Raw genomic sequence first — 18,970 nt, 5'->3', positions numbered from 1 at the left:
CAGCACTGAACAGAAGGGCTTATTCTGCCTGCATTTTCACACACACACACACACACACACACACACACACACACACACACACACACAAAAAGAGACTATTGAATTGGGAACTCATTGGTATTCGGCCATCATTTCAGTAGTTTTTTTTTTCCAATTTACACTGCGAATCATGCAGATTCTTGCTTTGCCTGCTGTTTGTTACATTTCTTTCTCCTGACAGCTAGAAACTAAGGTGGCAGAGTGAGTTGAGTTTCAGAGGATTGTACAGGAGGGGCAGAGTCTCTTGGAGTGAGATGATTCGCTCCCATGGTCTTCCAGCTCCTGGTTCCTTCGTCTGCACAAGAACCCAAATTTCAGACTCCAGGTACAAATCGTGCATGGACAATTCTGATACAGAGAAAAAGAGGGATCTTTTTTTTTTTTTGTGTGTGTGTGTGATCAGGAATCAGGATGAGTGGATGACGACAGACGGCGACTCACTTGGCGAGCATGACCTTGGCGAACTCGGTGTAGTTGATCTGGCCGTCGCCGTCGGAGTCGGCCTCGCGGAGCATCTCGGCGAGCTCCTCGTCGGAGAGTTTCTCGCCGAGGTTCTGGAGGACATGGCGGAGCTCGTCGCGGGAGATGAAGCCGTTCTGGTCCTGGTCGAAGACGCGGAAGGCCTCCCGGAGCTCGTCCTCGTCGGCGCCATTGGCCTCCCGCATCTGGCGCGCCAGCAGGGTGAGGAACTCCTGGAAGTCGATGGCGCCGCTGCCGTCCGCGTCCACCTCGTCCACCATCCCCTGCAGCTCCTCCTCCGTCGGGCTCTGCCCCAGCGACCGCATCACCGTGCCCAGCTCCTTGGTCGTGATCGTCCCTGCATCCATTCATTCGTCATTCGTGCCGCCTCCACTGTCAAACGCTGTTGCAGTTGCAATCCATCGACCAAGAACGCAATGGGATGCGATTAGAGCAAGAACGAATAATGCGATGCAGAGATTAGAAGAAGAGGAAATGGCCGGCTGGCCGGCCGTACCGTCGCCATCTTTGTCGAAGAGGCTGAACGCCTCCCGGAACTCCTCGATCTGTTTCTTGGTCAGCGTCTGCTCCACCTCCTCCATCCTCCCTCCTCGCTCTCGACTCTTCAATCCACCGCTGATCGATCGATCTCTTTAGTTCCGTTGGAGACGCCTCATGATCGATGGACGACGAATTGTTCGTCCTCAATCACAGATTCACAGGAAACTCTGGAGTCTGGATGGAGACGAATTTGCGTTGATCGAGGAAGGGCCAAGGAGAAATTATATACTGCTCACAAATAACAAACCTTTTTTTTGTTTTATTTTATTACCGAGAAAAACTTTTGGAACTTTGATTCTGGGTAACTATATGAGTTCAAAAACATTAGTACTTTTACGATGTTCTATATTTTTAGTATGAGCTCTGAACTGTATTGTACACAGCAATTTTGTTATCTTACGATTTTATATGGTATTTTATAAGTGTATTAATGTAGTAACTTCTATAAAATGTTTAGTTTGGAAACTTAATAATACCATGAATGCATGAGATTAAATAAATGCATTTTATTACAAAGTAGTGGTTAAAGTTGCACCCTAATAAAATTATGTAAAAAGATACAGGAATGCTATACAACACATGTGTGTTTCTTTGTTCGTTGGCACATGAATTTCTTTGTTTCTCTGACATGTGGACCTGGATGTCGGCGCTGGTTTTGAGTTTTTGGGAGTCGCGTCCGATTCAGTGGCGTCCGTCCCCCACCCCACCCCACCCACACCCTCCATTTCCATTTTGTTTGGGCTTCTTCCAACGACTCCAGGCGACGCGACGCTCTCCTTGGCTGGCGACCGGCGATTTCTAGGGTTCGTCGAGGTAAGTTCTTCCATGGATGCTAGGGCCGACCGATGATTTCTAGTGCGTTTTGGTTGTTTCCCGGCCGTCTCCGACGAGGGCACTCTGTCTGCGTGCGGTGTGCCGGCCATTTCTAGTTGTTCGTTCTCCCGGCTCCTCCTCTTCTAGTTCTAGTTCGTCGCCCCTGCGCAGCAGAGAGATTCATGGAGCTGGGGAGCGCCGTTTCGGCGCACAGATGTAGCAGCTACACCGCTACCTACACCCACTGTTCCATAGGCTTCTCCCCACGGGTCCGCACCACTAGCTGGATCCACACGGCGGCTGAGGGCGACGACGGCGGGGCAGACCGGCGACGGAGAGGCGCCAGCTTCGCCGCCGATGGGCCTAGGGTCGTCGAGGTCACCGCTGCCCCTGTGGCTACTAGCAGCGTAGGCGCCGACGGAGCAGCCGGGAGCACGGGGTTCGGAGCGCGAGACGCCGAGCTCGCCATGTGGCGCCCCTCCTGGTCAATCTGCCGATGTCTGCACAGGGATCTACGGGGCCATGGCGCTCACCGGGAGATTCATATGCCAAATGGACGGGATAGACTGCACGGGGGGCTTCCATCCATCTCTCACCGCACTTGTCGAGGGGCTTGGTTATGCAGCTCCACCAATCATGGCTCTGCTCTTCATCCTTGATGTATGTACACCATCGACCGTCCTCTCATTCTCGGCTCTACTCAGATCACCTGCCCCCATTTCAATTCCTTTTAATTTGCCTTTAATTTTATTATCTCTGCTTAACTAGTACTAGTAGATAACTTGTGCATGTGGTTTAATTTATGCTTTTAGGATGAAGTTGTCAAGTATTCGCCTCACGCACGTGCCATCCGTGATGTGGTGCTTCGCAGCTTCTTCTATGGTATGTCACCATGGCAGGTACTAAAAGCACCCTTGATATTAGTTTGCAGTGTGGCTCTTGATGATCTGTCAATGTTGGCTGTGCATATTTTCCACTCAATTTTCCAAGCCAAAATAGATTCTAGTGAAACATGAAACGTGTAATCTAATCACACTCTAGTTAGTAACACTATCCTAGATGTGATAGTTGTTATGTGGAGAATGGCTTGAAACTCCTAGCTAAAATCAATATAAAATGGGGAGTACATGATCTTTTCTTATATTTGTAGTTCATTCTCATCGTGGCTGCTAGCTCAGTTGGTGAGGAGCTGTTCTACCGTGCAGCTATTCAGGTATGTGCTGACTGTCCATTCTCATTATGGTTATTAAGTTTACTTTGTTATTACAGCTATGTGGAGGAAACTGTGTTTTTCACTTCATTTAATCTGCTCATATTGTTGATGGTAAAAACACTGAAATTGTAGGGAGCATTGGCTGATATTTTTCTAAGAAGCACGGAGCTAATGAAAGATGCTCGAGGGATTGCATCACTGGTACAAATATGCTTTTCAGCTGAATTGAAGATGAAACTGAATTTTGTGATATACAAGATCCACCTAATGTATGTCTTTATGAATTTTTAGTTGTCTATATGTTAGGTGATTCTATTTGGAGAGGGTCTTTAATTTATACCCATTCTGGTTGGCGTATCAAGAATATACAGTCCAAAAATGGTGACCTGACCCTATTTTTATCCTAGTTTCTGAATTTTTAGATTATTGGCTGTGGTTTTGTTTAGGTGTGTCAGTAGATGGTAGGAAATCTCACTATAGGTTTTGTTATGGTTCAGTTAGCTGTTGTTCTGTGTGGAGTTGTTTTCTTAACTGAATACAGAGCTTCAGTTGCTGAGATGATTCACAAGAGACTTTTTTAGTTGTCCCTTTTTAATTTCTATCAATTTCACAAGAGACTTGAATTAAGGTGATTCAGGACTGCATGCTTATTACGGCCAAACTAATGATTTGTCCTAATGTTAAAATGATGATTTGTCTTGTTAGATCTGCGTGAGGATAAATTGCATTGCACTGTACCTAGGTCAGGTAGCCTTGTTAAATCCATGTGTAATTATTTTGGTGTGTACATATATTCGATCAATAATATTTATGGCTTACAGGAAGCTAAATATAGAATATTGAATTTTTGAAGTTGCTTGTATGGATATGCATGGTCTGCTAGATAGCTTATTAGTAAACTATTGTCTGCTAGCTTGATTACTAGTACTACCCTTTGTGATAATTTTATAGTACTCTGAGAAGTAGCAAGCTTCTCAATTTAGGACATGATTGTCTGCTATCTAGCTTGCAATTACTTCGCCTTGTGTGAATATGCATAGTCTGAATTCAGATTCAACACCACAACAATAGTTTGACAGGCAAGCAGTTATACCTAGCTTATTAGTACATGATTGACATGTATCTAAATTAGTTCAACACAAGGTCAGTCAATGACTGGTCTAGGTTTTTTTTGTGACTAATGACTGGTCTAGTTGATTCAACAGATAAGCAGTTGTTCCCTAGTTTTGTTTAGGACCTATTCAATTTAGTTTCCATTGCATAATCTATTTCCCTTGTCCACTCATTTCTTCTATTCAGTTTTCTATATGTGCTATATGGGATCAGCTGTTTGGCAACAACATTTACAGGAAAAATGTGGTTACAGGTTTGTTTATTTTAGGACGTTTAGTTTAGTTGCTGAGGATATGAAGCATGCTGGATGAATGCTTAAAGGCTTTGTGAACCATAATTAAAAAATGGCATACTGTAGATTTTACTAACCTCCTCGGTAGAGTATCTGATTTTTGTTCTCTCCCTCTAAAACTCAAAATTGTTGCTCAATACAGATGATTATGATAGATTGTTTGTTACTAGTGGAAAACTGGAGATCATTTTGCTACTGCTTGTAGCTTATTCCACACAAATGAGTGTTGATGCAAAAGTGGATCTGCAAACACAAAGGGCTAATACCCGAATCGATATCCAAAGCGTGCCAGTCGATTTGACCTGCTAATCGACAAGGATGAAGATACGAACACTTTGGTCCTGACAACAGCGATACGCCCGGAAGTCACGGCCAAGAGGTGTTCACGCGGAACTCGAGAATCGCCGAAGGTCGTATTGAAACGATGCAGCTCGCCGAATCAATGAGAACTCGTAAAAAGGGAAAAAATATGCAAATTGACGAAGTCGCCGAAAAGTAAGTAGATGCAAATAGGAGTAAAAATTGGTTTTGATATTGATTGATATATCTATTACATTGCCCCTTACTCCATATTTATACCCTGATCTAAAGAGACACAACCAAACACAACTAGGACACCAATCCCATATCTAAGGAAACACGTGACTCTTACATGAATCATACTCTAACTAATATAGAAAAGGAAATCAACTTCTATCTATTTCCCTGTCCGCCTCAATTACGATGGAAATCTCACCGTTCTCCTTCCCATCGGCATACTCCCTATTTCATCGGCAGTAGTCTTCAAGTCTTCCTTCATCGGCATACTCCCTGTTTCATCGGCAGTAGCCTTCAAGCCTCCCTTCATCGGCATACTCCCGAGTCCAAATCAACCTTTCCATCTACCATCACCAGCTATCGGCAACCATCTTTACAAGCTGGCTTTCATCGGCTATCCAAGTATTCAATAACTTTCCCCTTGCCGATTAGTCCACTCCGATTATTTTGACACGTGCAAAAAACGGTGTCAACACATGCCCCCCAATTTCGGAGTATAAAACCATTAATGCTCCGAAATTTACTCCAGATAACGCTTGCCTTCGCCCGATTACCGTAACTCATTCTCCAAGCCAAAACTTGATTTGTTATCAAATCCAATCAAATCTAATCTTGATTCACGCACTTCAGTAAATATCGCACAATCGCCAACCACTCTTGCCTTGATTATGGTTAAGATACCGAAACAATAACCCATCGGCAATATCCCGCCAATTGGCTTTTGGGCAACTGCCAATCAAACTTTGCTTTGCCGATGTGATCAAACCCAGGGAAACAATCACCTGCGGAACGGATTGGAACAAGGTAGTACAACTCTCCCCCGATGCCGATACTACAGATGTTGATATATCCACCTGGACACCAATATCTTTCATCACCGAGTCATATAAGCAATGGTGGCGAGAGTGGAAAGAACAACTGTTCGCAACTTCTGCTCACACCTATCGGCACATGATCGACCCTGAATATGCCATCCCTGACGACGCGGTAAGTTTCCTTTAACTCCCTTCTGCTTTTCCCTTCATATATCAGTAACTGATTTTCTTGTAACAGGTTAACAACCCAGCACCATCGGTGAGCAAAAGTGGGAAACCCTTCAATCTCCGGCCTGTTTCCCCAACATCGCCGATCGGCTACAACGCTCCCACCTTAGCCGCTTTGACCCACCAGAAGATTCGTACCAAGACCATCACTTCCAAGTCCAAATTGGCTACATCCAGGGCTACTCCATCGGCTGCTGCTACAACCTTGGTCAAAGCATTTAAGGTAACAATCTTGTTTATTTTTACTTATGCCGGTCACAAACTGTATTAACCTTAATCATCAGGGGGTAAGAACTGCTACTGGATCGTCATCGGCAATTCCGCCGATATCAAGCACCACTTCTTTCGATGAACCTTCAGAGGTAGCTTCTTGACTTTACATCTTATCTGTTAAATATCATCTCTTACACTTGTTTTGCAGCAACAATTGGGTACATCGGCAAACGTACCAGATGTCCAAGCTTCACAATCAACAAGTGTCGATGCCCCCCAGCCAATCGTTGCCGATGCCCAAGCAAAGCGCAAAGCTTTAACAGATACTGAAGCACAGCCAAAACGACAAAGGTCTATGCCGATCCCTACACCTGCCCCAATGTCATTGGTCATCATACCTCAAGAGCCCACCACCGATGAAGTCACAGAGGATATCCCATCGGCAAGCTCAGCCGATCCCCCACATGACATACTCCAGGTTGCTTCCTCCAGTCAAGCACAGGAAATTGCCTTGAAACAGGTAAACCGATCAACCTAGCTGATTTACAATACTCATACTTACCCCTAACTGATCTCCTTTTCTCTCTCTCAGGAACAAGACTCCCCGAACAGCCTATTTTCCTTTGCCATTGACATTTCCGACGACGATGGAGAGGAGACAAGTTCTTCCCTTGCACTGGGAACAATATCGGCAGAGACTAAATCCAAGTTGGAAACCCTCCTGAACTTGCTACAACAAGGTACCGCCCAACTGGTAGATGACTCGGACCCCGCAAAGGCAATTTTCAAAACAATTTGTGGCCAGGTCCCTGCCAATGTTGAAGAAGTACTTTTCCCAGCAGCTCACTTAGAAAGCCGCCAACTGCAATATCAACGGGCTGCTCAGCGCATTGCCGATAGAGCAGCTCAGGCTCAACTCAAGGAAGAGATGCTACAACTGAAACAGATTGCCGATGAGAAGCACAAGGGCATCGGCAACTTGCAGAATTCGGGCGCTGAACTTAAGCAGAAAATCTTAGATTTATCAGCAAGGAAGATGGCTCTATTGGCTGAATTGAAAGAAGTCGAGGCAGCCTTAACTCATGCCCAACAAGAAGAAAGCTAGCTACCCGATGCCATCAAGGCCCTTCAGCAAGAAAGAGACATCCAGGCTCGCAAAGCCTTGGCCATGAAGAAAAAACTCAAGCCTGTGGAGGGTGTTGCCGATGACGATATCAAAGAAATGGAGGAAGCCGACCAGATTCGCCTGCGTGCGATATTAGCTATCCAATCCTTGTTGAACGTGTAATCTTATTTATTGTATCGGCACTTTATGAGACATTGGCATCCTTGCATAATTCTAGCCGATAGTACTGTTATCGGCACTTATACTTTTACGCATCCATCCAGATACTAGGGTAATATTTCTTTAAATATTTTCCATTTAACGCTCTGGGAAACACAACCCCTTCGAGGGTTTCTAAAATATATGCATTACCAGGAACAGACTGATTTATCCGATATGGACCTCCCCAATTAGGAGACCACTTTCCAAACTTTGAACTTTTAGTCCCAATCGGTAAAATCAATTTCCAGACCAGATCTCCATCGGCAAACTCTTTTACTTTCACCTTCTTGTCATACCATCTAGCTACTCTTTTCTTATTCTCTTCGATACTAACTAAAGCCCTTAACCGATGACCCGCCACATCTTCCAACTTATCCTTCATAAGAGTATTATAATCATCGGCTGTCAGCTGATTTTGAGAACGTATTCGTCTAGAGCCAACCTTAATTTCCCAAGGCAATACTGCATCGTGTCCATATACTAACTGATAAGGCGTTACTTTGGTTGCACCATGACATGACATCCGATATGACCACAAGGCTTCATTTAATACTGTATGCCACCTCCTAGGATTTTCTTCAATTTTGCGCTTAATGAGTTTGATGATCCCTTTGTTAGAAGCCTCAGCTTGACCATTAGCTTGAGCATAATATGGAGAAGAATTTAAAATTTTAATTCCCATACCTACAGCAAACTCATCAAATTCTCCTGATGTAAACATAGTGCCCTGATCGGTAGTGATAGTCTGAGGAATACCAAATTGGTAAACAATATGCTCTTTCACAAAATCAATCATATTGACCGATGTCACCTTTTTTAAAGGAATTGCCTCAACCCACTTTGTGAAATAATCGGTAGCAACCAGAATAAATTTATGTCCTTTACTCGATGGCGGATAAATCTGACCAATGAGATCAATAGCCCATCCTCGGAACGGCCATGGTTTGATTATAGGATTCATAGCCGATGCAGGCGCTCTTTGAATATTACCAAACTTTTGACACCCCTGGCATCCTTTAAAATATTTAAAACAATCTTCAAAAATAGTCGGCCAATAGTACCCATTCCTTCTGATCATCCATTTCATCTTGAAAGCCGATTGATGTGCCCCACATACTCCTTCATGAATTTCACCCATCAAGCTTTTCGATTCATCATTGCTAACACATCTAAGTAAAACTCCATCTATAGTTCGATAATATAATTCATCATCGAGGAGCACATATTTGGTAGCTTGGAACCTTATACGTCTCTCAACCTTTCTATATGGATCCTTTAAATAATCGACAATCTCTTTCCTCCAGTCATCGATATCAACTGCCGATGTTAGCACTTCCTGAATAGGCTGATACCCTGAAGCATGCTGAGCTAGTCGATTAGCTTCCTCATTATGCAATCGAGAGATATGTTCAAGACGAAAACCTCTAAATCCTTTCAACAATTGCAAACATCTCTCATAATACGAAATCAAAGCTTCACTTCGGCATTCATAAATTCCAGCCAATTGATTTATAACTAGCATAGAATCACCAAAGATTTCAACAACATCGGCACGTATCTCCTTCAGCAATTCTAACCCTTTTATCAAGGCTTGGTATTCAGCTTGATTGTTTGTCGCTGTAGCAACAATCGGCAATGAAAACTCATACTTCCTTCCTTGAGGTGAAATTAACACAATGCTGATACCTGCTCCTTCACCACATGTGGACCCATCGAAGAAAAGTGTCCAGGGAGCAATCCCCAGAGAGTCCACTGTATTACAATGCTGAGTGACAAAATCAGCCATCACCTGCCCTTTAACTGCCTTAGTTGATTTGTAACGTAGTTCAAATTCTGATAATGCTAAAATCCATTTGCCGATTCTACCGCTTAATATCGGCATCGACAACATATACTTGACCACATCGTCTTTGCATATGACCGTACATTCGGCAGATAATAAATAATGCCTTAATTTGACACAAGAAAAGTATAAACACAGACATAATTTTTCGATGGCCGAATACCTCGTCTCAGCATCCACTAATCTTCTGCTCAAATAATAAATAACACGTTCTTTCCCTTCAAATTCTTGAATAAGAGCTGAACCGATAACTGTATCATCAGTTGACAAATATAACCTGAAAGGCTTCCCATGTTGAGGTGGAACTAGCACTGGAGGATTTGATAAATATTTCTTAATTTCATCAAGGGCTAATTGCTGTTCAACTCCCCACACAAATTCCTGATCAGCTTTCAATTTAAGTAGTGGGCTGAAAGCCTTGATCTTACCCGACAGATTAGATATGAATCTTCTAATGAAATTAATCTTACCGATCAAAGATTGCAATTCAGTCTTATTGGCAGGAGCAATCACCTTGTTAATTGCATCAATAGACTTCCTACTGATTTCGATGCCCCGCTGATGCACCATAAAACCCAGGAATTGTCCTGCCGATACACCAAATGCACATTTATTAGGATTCATCTTCAATCCATGCTTCCTTGTGCACTCCAGTATCTTTCGCAGATCGGCTAAATGTGCTGTGATATCTCCAGACTTAATCACTACATCATCAATGTAGATCTCCACTAATGTGCCGATGTATTCATGAAAAATAAAGTTCATAGCTCTTTGATAAGTAGCACCGGCATTTTTCAAACCAAACGTCATGACTATCCACTCGAACAACCCCACATGACCTGGACATCTGAAAGCAGTCTTGGGAATATCTTCCTCAGCCATGAATATTTGATTGTAACCTGCATTACCATCCATGAAGCTAATAATTTGATGTCCAGCCGCAGCATCAATCAACAAATCAGCAATCGGCATTGGATAGCCATCCATCGGTGTGGCTTTGTTGAGATTCCTAAAATCAATACAGACACGAAGTTTTCCATTTTTCTTATAAACAGGAACCACATTAGAGATCCACTCTGCGTATCGACATTACCGAATAAACTTTGCTTCAATTAATTTAGTTATTTCGGCCTTAATGTCAGGAAGTACATTAGGGTTGCATCGGCGCGCTGGCTGCTGATGTGGCCGAAATCCAGATTTGATAGGTAACCGATGTTCAACTATCGATCGGTCTAATCCAGGCATCTCAGTATAATCCCAAGCAAAACAATCTTTATATTCTTTTAACAAATCTGTTATTCGCTGCTTACACTCGGAATCTAACTTAGCACTAATAAAAATAGGTCTTGACCTATCACCATCACCAATATCTACTTCTACTAAATCATCTGCCGATGTGAACCCTTGACCTAATTTTCCATCATCGGCAAACCTATCCATTAAAACTCCTCTTCAGAACCGACTGCTTGGATCGGTGGAATTTCATAATCAGCAACTCTAAGGAACTCTTTTTCCCAAGCTTCTCCTGATATGCATTTAGTTCGCTCATAAGTATCTGATTTTGCCGATGCAATGATATAAGAAGAATCACCAGGGACGACCTCAATCTTATCCCCAATCCACTGTACGAGGCATTGATGCATTGTAGAAGGAACACAACAATTAGCATGAATCCAATCCCTCCCTAGAAGCAGATTATATGCACCCTTGCCGTTGATAACAAAGAACGTCGTTGGCAAGGTTTTGCTGCCAATGGTCAATTCAACGCACACTGCCCCTTTAGCCGGTGACACATTGCCTTCAAAATCTTTCAACATCATATCAGTTTTGGTCAAGTCTTGATCTCCCTTACCAAGTTTCCGATACATCACGTAAGGCATAATATTAATCGCAGCCCCTCCATCAATAAGTATCTTAGACACAGGCTGCCCATCAACTCTGCCCTTCACAAATAAAGCCTTAAGATGCTGTCTCTCGTCATCGGCAGGTTTCTCAAAAACAGCCATCATTGGATCTAGTGTTAACTGAGCTACTTGATCAGAGAGAACAACTTCTTCCTCATTATCAGATAGTGCCAAAAACTCCATCGGCAACATGAATACCATATTAACATCTGCCGATGGACCCTTATTTTTGTGTTTTACCCGCCATTGCTGATGACCAGGCCTTTTATTGGAGGAATTTTCCTCTTGGTATAAATCCTCCTGACGCTCACGTTGCATCCTCCTTCTCTGCGTCTTTGTCAGACCCTCTGGGCACCATCGAGGAAACTTGGTTTTCCAAACCGGCTGATAACAAGTCCTAGTTGGTTCTACACGACGTATATTAGGGTCCCTGTAGAATATTTCCTCATCGGGAACTCTTGCGTTTGCCATCTCCTCAAGCTCCTCTTGATTCCTTGGAAAATATCCAGCGCGTTCACCAAGCCTCTCATGTACACTAAGTCTGCCCCCCAGCCGATCATGCACTGATGCTCTGCCTCTGATCGGCTCATTGATAGACAAACCCTGATTCCCAAGTTGAAACCTCCTTTCTGAGCGATTGACCCCGTAATAACCATTACACTCAGGGCAATTTTCAACAGTTGGCAATTTAATACCTTCTTCCCAGCAATGGATGAAAAACGGACATCTCCAATGATCTTTATGTCGATTCCATTCTTCCTGACGTCTCACTTCTTGCTGTTGTCGATATCGGTCATTACGTTGACGCCAACCCTCCTGCTGCCTTCGATGAGTAATCACAATGCCAGGTCGAGGAGGATTTTTGGAACTACTGCTTTCTCCTAGCAAACCCTTACTTTTTGCATCATCGGTAGTTATCCGATGTTGGGGGTCCACTGACGCGTTTTTCTCAGCAGCCTCTGACGTCAATACCTTGGTCTTTCCTTTGGCATCCAACATATTTGCTGGAAAAGGGTGTTGATCAATTTTCATCGGCTTCTGGGCCTTGGAAGTACCAAACTTAATTCTCCCAGATTCAATAGCCGATTGTAACTGTTGCCTGAATACCTTGCACTCATTTGTACTGTGTGAAGTTGCATTATGCCATTTGCAGTACAAGATCTTCTTCAACTCTTCTGCCGATGGGATCACATGATTAGGTGACAGCTTAATTTGGCCCTCTTGAAGCAAAAGATCAAATATTTTATCGGCCTTGGTGATATCAAAGGTAAACTTTTCTGGCTCTTTTTGACCAAAGGGACATGATATCGGCTTTTTATTCTTAACCCACTCAGCTAAGCCGATAACTGGTTCTTCATCAGAGTCAGAATCTCCTACTTCTTCAACAAATGATACCTTTTTACTCCAATTCTTTTTAGGTTCAAAAACCCTAGTATCTTGATCAGAGATCCTTTGCACAAGATGACTGAGGCTTTCAAACTCCTAAGAAGCATATCTGTCTTTAAGATGTGGCAATAACCCTTGGAAAGCCAGATCGGCAAGCTGCCGATCATCCAGCACCAGGCTGTAGCATTTATTTTTTACATCTCGTAGCCTTTGTACAAAGCTCTCTACCGATTCATCATTACGCTGTCTCAATTTTACTAAATCGGTAAGCTTCTTTTCATGGATTCCAGCAAAGAAATACTTATGGAATTGTTTTTCTAGATCAACCCAAGTAATAATAGAATTTGGTGGTAATGAAATGAACCATGTAAATGCTGATCCAGACAGAGATGATGAAAATAATCGAACTCTTAATTCATCTCTGTTAGCTGCTTCTCCACATTGAATAATGAAGCGATTGACATGTTCCATTGTTGATGTATCATCTTGCCCAGAGAATTTAGTGAAATCTGGTACCTTGTACCGATTTGGGAGAGGAATTAAATCGTATGCAGGAGGGTATGGAGTCCGATAAGAATAAGTATTGACCTTGGGCTTTATCCCAAACTGATCCTTCATAATTTCTGCTATCTTATCGGCCCAAAAAGCATCAGCCTCCTGCTGACGAACTGGTTGAATTTCTACAGGAGGTGCCTGCTGACATCCCTCCACATATCTTTGTGGCCCACGATCTCCAGCAATTGGCATATTTGCCGTTACTTGTGGTCCATTAGCCTGTTGGAAAGGATTCATCGGCTGAGCTGCCGATGATTGATTCTGGAAACCAGCTTGCATATGACCTTGTTGAATCCCTGCAACCTGCTGATTTCGCTGAACTGTATGTTGAACAGGTAACTGTCCTGACCAATCATTATTAGAACTCATCGGTACAAAACTTACCGATGGCTGGTAATTTGCTGATATTGTTGGATAATTATAACCGGTTTGAGGCATGAACTGAACCCCAGTTTGACTCATAGCAGGGGCTTTCTGCTGCATCGGCAGTAAGCTCGCCGATGGACTTGAATTGAATGTTTGAACCATAGGCATCTGGAAACCTCCTGGAGTTGGTTGCACAGAAGTAGTTGCGGCATATTGAGGCACTTGAGCCATCGGCGAAACGGCCGATGGTATAGGAGCTTTTCCTACTGCATCAAACACTTGAGGTAATCTAGGATTGAAAGCAGATGACTCCGGAGGCATGCCATATCCCCACCAATTAGTAGGAATCTGGCTATTCTGAGACACAGGGCCTGACATAGCTGATGCCGATAGATCTGTATTAAGCTGAACTCGCCCTCCTGGTAGTACCTGATCTGATCGTATCGGTGTAGATTGAATATTAGGTGAGCCTGCCAATACTGGAGGGGAAGTAACTTCTGTACCCACAACGACCGAAGGAGCCGACGGAGTTTTGACAGATGCCGGCTCTGGTTGATGATAGGCAGGCCCAACGTAATGTGGTACCGCTTGTCCTTCTTTGAGAGTTCGAACCACAGCATTATGAACAGTATTGGACAGCACATTCGAATGATTAATCAAAGCATGATTTACTGCAGAATTAACCATCTCTTGAAGTTTACCAGGATTGGAGTCAAAGGTAACCTGCCGAGGCAATGGTAAATCTTGCTTCTGGATGACTTGTCCACTCTTGTTCAAGCTAAACGATCTCAGACAAAGCTGCTTGTATTCTTCTACAGCCTTTTCCATAGCCTGCCTCTGTTCTTCCTTGAGATCTTCTTCTGATACTGCGATAATGTTCCCTGAATCGATCTCGGGATTGAACATATTGATTGATTGGTCCCACCGGGCGTGCCAAAAGATGTGTTGATGCAAAAGTGGATCTGCAAACACAAAGGGCTAATACCCGAATCGATATCCAAAGCGTGCCAGTCGATTTGACCTGCTAATCGACAAGGATGAAGATACGAACACTTTGGTCCTGACAACAGCGATACGCCCGGAAGTCACGGCCAAGAGGTGTTCACGCGGAACTCGAGAATCGCCGAAGGTCGTATTGAAACGATGCAGCTCGCCGAATCAATGAGAACTCGTAAAAAGGGAAAAATATGCAAATTGACGAAGTCGCCGAAAAGTAAGTAGATGCAAATAGGAGTAAAAATTGGTTTTGATATTGATTGATATATCTATTACATTGCCCCTTACTCCATATTTATACCCTGATCTAAAGAGACACAACCAAACACAACTAGGACACCAATCCCATATCTAAGGAAACACGTGACTCTTACATGAATCATACTCTAACTAATATAGAAAAGGAAATCAACTTCTATCTATTTCCATGTCCGCCTCAATTACGATGGAAATCTCACCGTTCTCCTTCCCATCGGCATACTCCCTATTTCATCGGCAGTAGTCTTCAAGTCTTCCTTCATCGGCATACTCCCTGTTTCATCGGCAGTAGCCTTCAAGCCTCCCTTCATCGGCATACTCCCGAGTCCAAATCAACCTTTCCATCTACCATCACCAGCTATCGGCAACCATCTTTACAAGCTGGCTTTCATCGGCTATCCAAGTATTCAATAACTTTCCCCTTGCCGATTAGTCCACTCCGATTATTTTGACACGTGCAAAAAATGGTGTCAACAATGAGGAATCTGAATAAAGCTTGGTTGGGTTCAGAGTTCAGACTTAATTTCTAAGCTGTTGGTGTTTTTCTCTTTGTGTATCTGAACATTTTTCCACACAAATGTATATGCTGCCCTTTTTTCCTTTCTCCCTCTGTGCTTAACTGAACTTTAGTTTACTATTTCTTAACTAAACTGCTGCTTTTCATGATCTGAAAGTATCTCAAATTAAATGCCTCTTTTGTTTTTTTCCACTATGGTTAGCCGAATATTTTCTCGTGCTTGTGATATTAGCTCTTTGCATCTCAAATTGAATGCATCCTTTTTCACTGTTTCTTAACTGAATATTTTCTCCCTCAAGCAATTTATGCTTGAAATTGGTAAGTTTGTGAAGTCTGATTGTGGAAGGCTAGCTAGGTAATAGGTACTGTGCCTGATGATTTCTTGTTTGTTGCGACCATGTTTCAAGTTTTGCATGCTTCCATACTCATTATGTCAGTTTGTAGTGCCTCTGATCATGGATGAAATTAGCTGTTTGTGTGTTAAAACTGCAGAATTGTTGTCCTTTTTTTGATGCAATGATATCCAAATGGGCCAGTGCGTGCACTTCATGAAAGCTTTTTGCATGTCTGTTGTAGTCATATTGACATGATTTTTTATCATGTAATTATGATATTGACATGATTTTTGAACTTCTGTCTTTGGTCCAAGAATGGAAGTAGGATAGGCTGTTAATTCAGCAACTGTAAATGTAATTCATGATATCAAAGTCATGAATGAATTCAGCAACTTTACATTTTTGATTCGGTAGGATGCTTATCATCTAGTATCTTTTTTTGTCATTTCTTTTAAAGTGCCTGTTTGATTATATACTTCTTTTTACTGACATTCCATATGGTCCCTTGGTAAGATTGTATACATCAATTTTCAGTTGCCTCTATTCTTCTCAACATTGGTTGTCTCTCATCTTGGCTAAACTCCTGTAATGTCTATTCTCCAGCTACTGCATTTGAGATGACTGCTTTCAGGCTTGCATTCAAAGGATCTGTGAGTGCATATACTCTAATGCATTGTAAGTTTTGAGCACCGCTCCTTGCTATAACACTGAAATATGTTTTCTTCTATAAACTATAGTATCGCTCCTTGCTATAGCACTGAACTATGTGATCCTATTTTTGTACTTAATAGTTGTTGAAGTGACCAAACAAATAAAAGATTCAGTTACATAATTGCAATCAGCAATGATGTAAATTGCAAGTAACGTTCACTGCAATTGTAGTTATGAGTATATGGAATATGCTGGTGTTGAACCATTTGCCTAGTTGTCTTTTTCTGCTAGCTGATCAAAGTGGCGGCTGGTTTTGCATTTTCTGCAGTCTGTATTCATTAGGTCAGTGAACTTGCTTCTGTTGTTTTAAGTTTGCCTAGGTAGACATTATTTCCCTTCTTTCTATGAATTTATAGAACTAAGTGCATGTTTTTTTCTAGGGGACTACGAGGCCAACTCTCTATCACATCCTGCATGATGACATAGGCTTCAAACCTGAGCTGGTGCATTCGCTCTCATATGTGTAAGTATACCAATTAGAGGCTAAGAAAAAACTTTTGCTAATGTTTGTCTTGTTATGAAACTTTCCTACTCACAAGCGATTTTCTAGGACTTCATTTCAGGTACCAAAGGAGCACAACAGCCATATCAGTTGGTAAGTTTACCTGGGCACCTTTTTTCCTCTGTGTCAAACTCTTATAACCTCTAGTAGCTTTTGTGTATCAGATCTGCTGGAACTAATTTCCTTGTTTTGCATGCCTGCAGTTGCTTGCATCTGCTATGCACATCTCGCTGGTACTTAGGTTGGCCAGTTCATAAAGTTTGATGAGATGTCAGAGACGTCCTCCAGGCATGGTGGGCACACTTGGGCGGATAGCATCTCCATTCAGGAGCTATCCTGTTTGCATGAGAAAGTGAGTAGCTCGATGTTCTTTTGCTGAGTAGTGGAATGTGCCGTGGTTTTGTTTTCTTGTGGATGGTTAGGTCTGAACCCTGGTAGTTGTGTGGGTGGTGGTAAACGCTCCATGAACTTGTTGTGGCACTTGGTGCCTGCCTCGTGTTAGGTTGACTCAACCTGGTAGTAGGATGTTAAATGTTAGTTTTTTAAGCATCGTTGTTGCAGTTATGCTTGGGTGGCTGTAATGCCGACACGCCGCAACTATGTTGGGTGGCTTGTTGCAGCACTTGGTGCCTACCTGTCTCAGGAAGACTTGGAACATGTTAGGGATGTCGTTAAACTAATCTTTTTAAGCGTTGTTGGTTCGGTCTTAGTTGTGTTACAAGATTTCCTTGTTCAATCTGAGTTCACAAAAACGTCAAGCATGCTCAAGTTACATTCCAGTTGTTTTGGTGCGGTACTATTCAAACAAGATGCATCCACAATATACTATTGCATTTTAAAGTGCTCTGTTACTATTAATACCTACTGTTGATGAAAACCGAGCCTAAATAGTGTTCTGGCCGGAGCTCGGGGAATATCCAATCTCCTTGCTCTAGAGCCAGCCAATGTGTGAGTTCCTCTCTAGTGGTCTTGGGTCAAGTTTGAAGTTGAGAGAGAGGTACAATATTAGATGTAAAAAGGTGTGTGTAGGTGTGTAGCTGTATGGGGTTTCTAAACCTACTCATTTATTCTTCTTAATATAATGATACGCAGCTCTCCTGCGTGTTCGAGAAAAAAAGATGAAAACAGACAAATATAAAATTCAGTTACATAATTGCAATCATCAACAATGTAAATTGTGGTTATTGGGCACTGCAATTGTAGTTCTGAGCATATGCAATTGTAGCTCTAAAATTTGAGTAAGTTTCAGTCCACTGTCATCACATCTGATATCCATTCCCCTTAAAAAATCAGCATGTGTCGGTCCTTGAAGTCCTTCCTTATGCAACTGCACAGGGACATATTGGCTCAGTTGGTACTTAAAGGGGGCAGACCTAGTGCTGGAGGCTCCCACACGAGTGGGGTCTGGGGGAGGGAAAAACCGAGGCAAGCCTTCCTCCCGCAAAATCTGCGGAGAGGCTGCTTCGAACCCATGACCTGGTGACTCAGTGAGAACTCTGGTACTTACAAGTTAATATAATAAATGCAGGCTATAATTACTAAAATCAATGAAAAGATTGGTGCTGCTAGTGTAGTCAGCAAGGAGTGCATGACTGTTGTTTTCTCAATATGGACAACAGATCCTACATCTGTTGCAAATGGTGTTGTCAAGTGTGATGCAATGTGCAATTCCTATGAGATGGTTGTAGTATGGATGGAGTAAGACAAAGGTGTGCTTAACTGACTTTTAGTGCAGGGAGTTTCTGTACCACTTTTTAGAGAATTGTTCCAATGGAATAAATTTTGTCATTCTCTAGCTAGCTAGGTATAACATTTTGAGTTTTTGACTGAGCAGAACCTAAAAATAAGCTGTGCTTGCTAGAACATCCAAAGGAACCAGGTTGGACTTTGAGATGCACCAATCATATGCCTGTCTTTTTGCGTTGTTGTTTCTGCTGTAGTGCTTAGAGTTGGGCTCTCGTGTGTGATCTGTTCTTGTGCTGTGCAG

At 42.7% G+C, this 18,970-nt stretch overlaps 1 protein-coding gene and 1 pseudogene across 3 annotated transcripts; one reads left to right on the top strand and one right to left on the bottom strand.

Annotated features, from left to right (window-relative positions):
• Positions 1-92: 92 nt before the first annotated feature.
• Positions 93-1,542, bottom strand: LOC136483315 (calmodulin-like). 3 transcript variants are annotated; one of them, XM_066480330.1, is made up of 3 exons: positions 1,016-1,542; positions 495-901; positions 93-334 (listed from the first exon to the last, which is right to left on the bottom strand). In XM_066480330.1, exons 2-3 carry the CDS (start codon positions 864-866, stop codon positions 221-223), a joined length of 486 nt encoding a protein of 161 aa, XP_066336427.1. In that variant the 5' UTR covers positions 867-901; positions 1,016-1,542; the 3' UTR covers positions 93-220. The 3 variants fall into 3 exon arrangements, with proteins under 3 accessions (XP_066336427.1, XP_066336425.1, XP_066336426.1); XM_066480328.1 differs by having other exon boundaries at positions 495-856; positions 1,016-1,537; XM_066480329.1 differs by having other exon boundaries at positions 113-334; positions 481-856; positions 1,016-1,524.
• Positions 1,543-1,789: 247 nt separating this feature from the next.
• LOC136479098 (uncharacterized) lies at positions 1,790-18,685 on the top strand (annotated as a pseudogene).
• The last annotated feature ends 285 nt before the right edge of the window (positions 18,686-18,970 follow it).

Source organism: Miscanthus floridulus, chromosome 9, assembly GCF_019320115.1.
Source record: "Miscanthus floridulus cultivar M001 chromosome 9, ASM1932011v1, whole genome shotgun sequence".
NCBI classification, from domain to species: domain Eukaryota; kingdom Viridiplantae; phylum Streptophyta; class Magnoliopsida; order Poales; family Poaceae; genus Miscanthus; species Miscanthus floridulus.
Note: the sequence above shows the minus strand (reverse complement) of the source record. Positions and strands in the feature narration are given on the sequence as shown.

Excerpts from the sequence above, each read along its gene's own strand:
- LOC136483315 (XM_066480328.1), bottom strand. The coding sequence starts at position 1,100 with ATGGAGGAGGTGGAGCAGACGCTGACCAAGAAACAGATCGAGGAGTTC. Across the intron at positions 857-1,015 it reads CTTCGACAAAGATGGCGACG|GGACGATCACGACCAAGGAG; the intron begins GTACGGCCGGCC and ends GAATGGATGCAG. Across the intron at positions 335-494 it reads ACTACACCGAGTTCGCCAAG|ACGAAGGAACCAGGAGCTGG; the intron begins GTCATGCTCGCC and ends GTTCTTGTGCAG.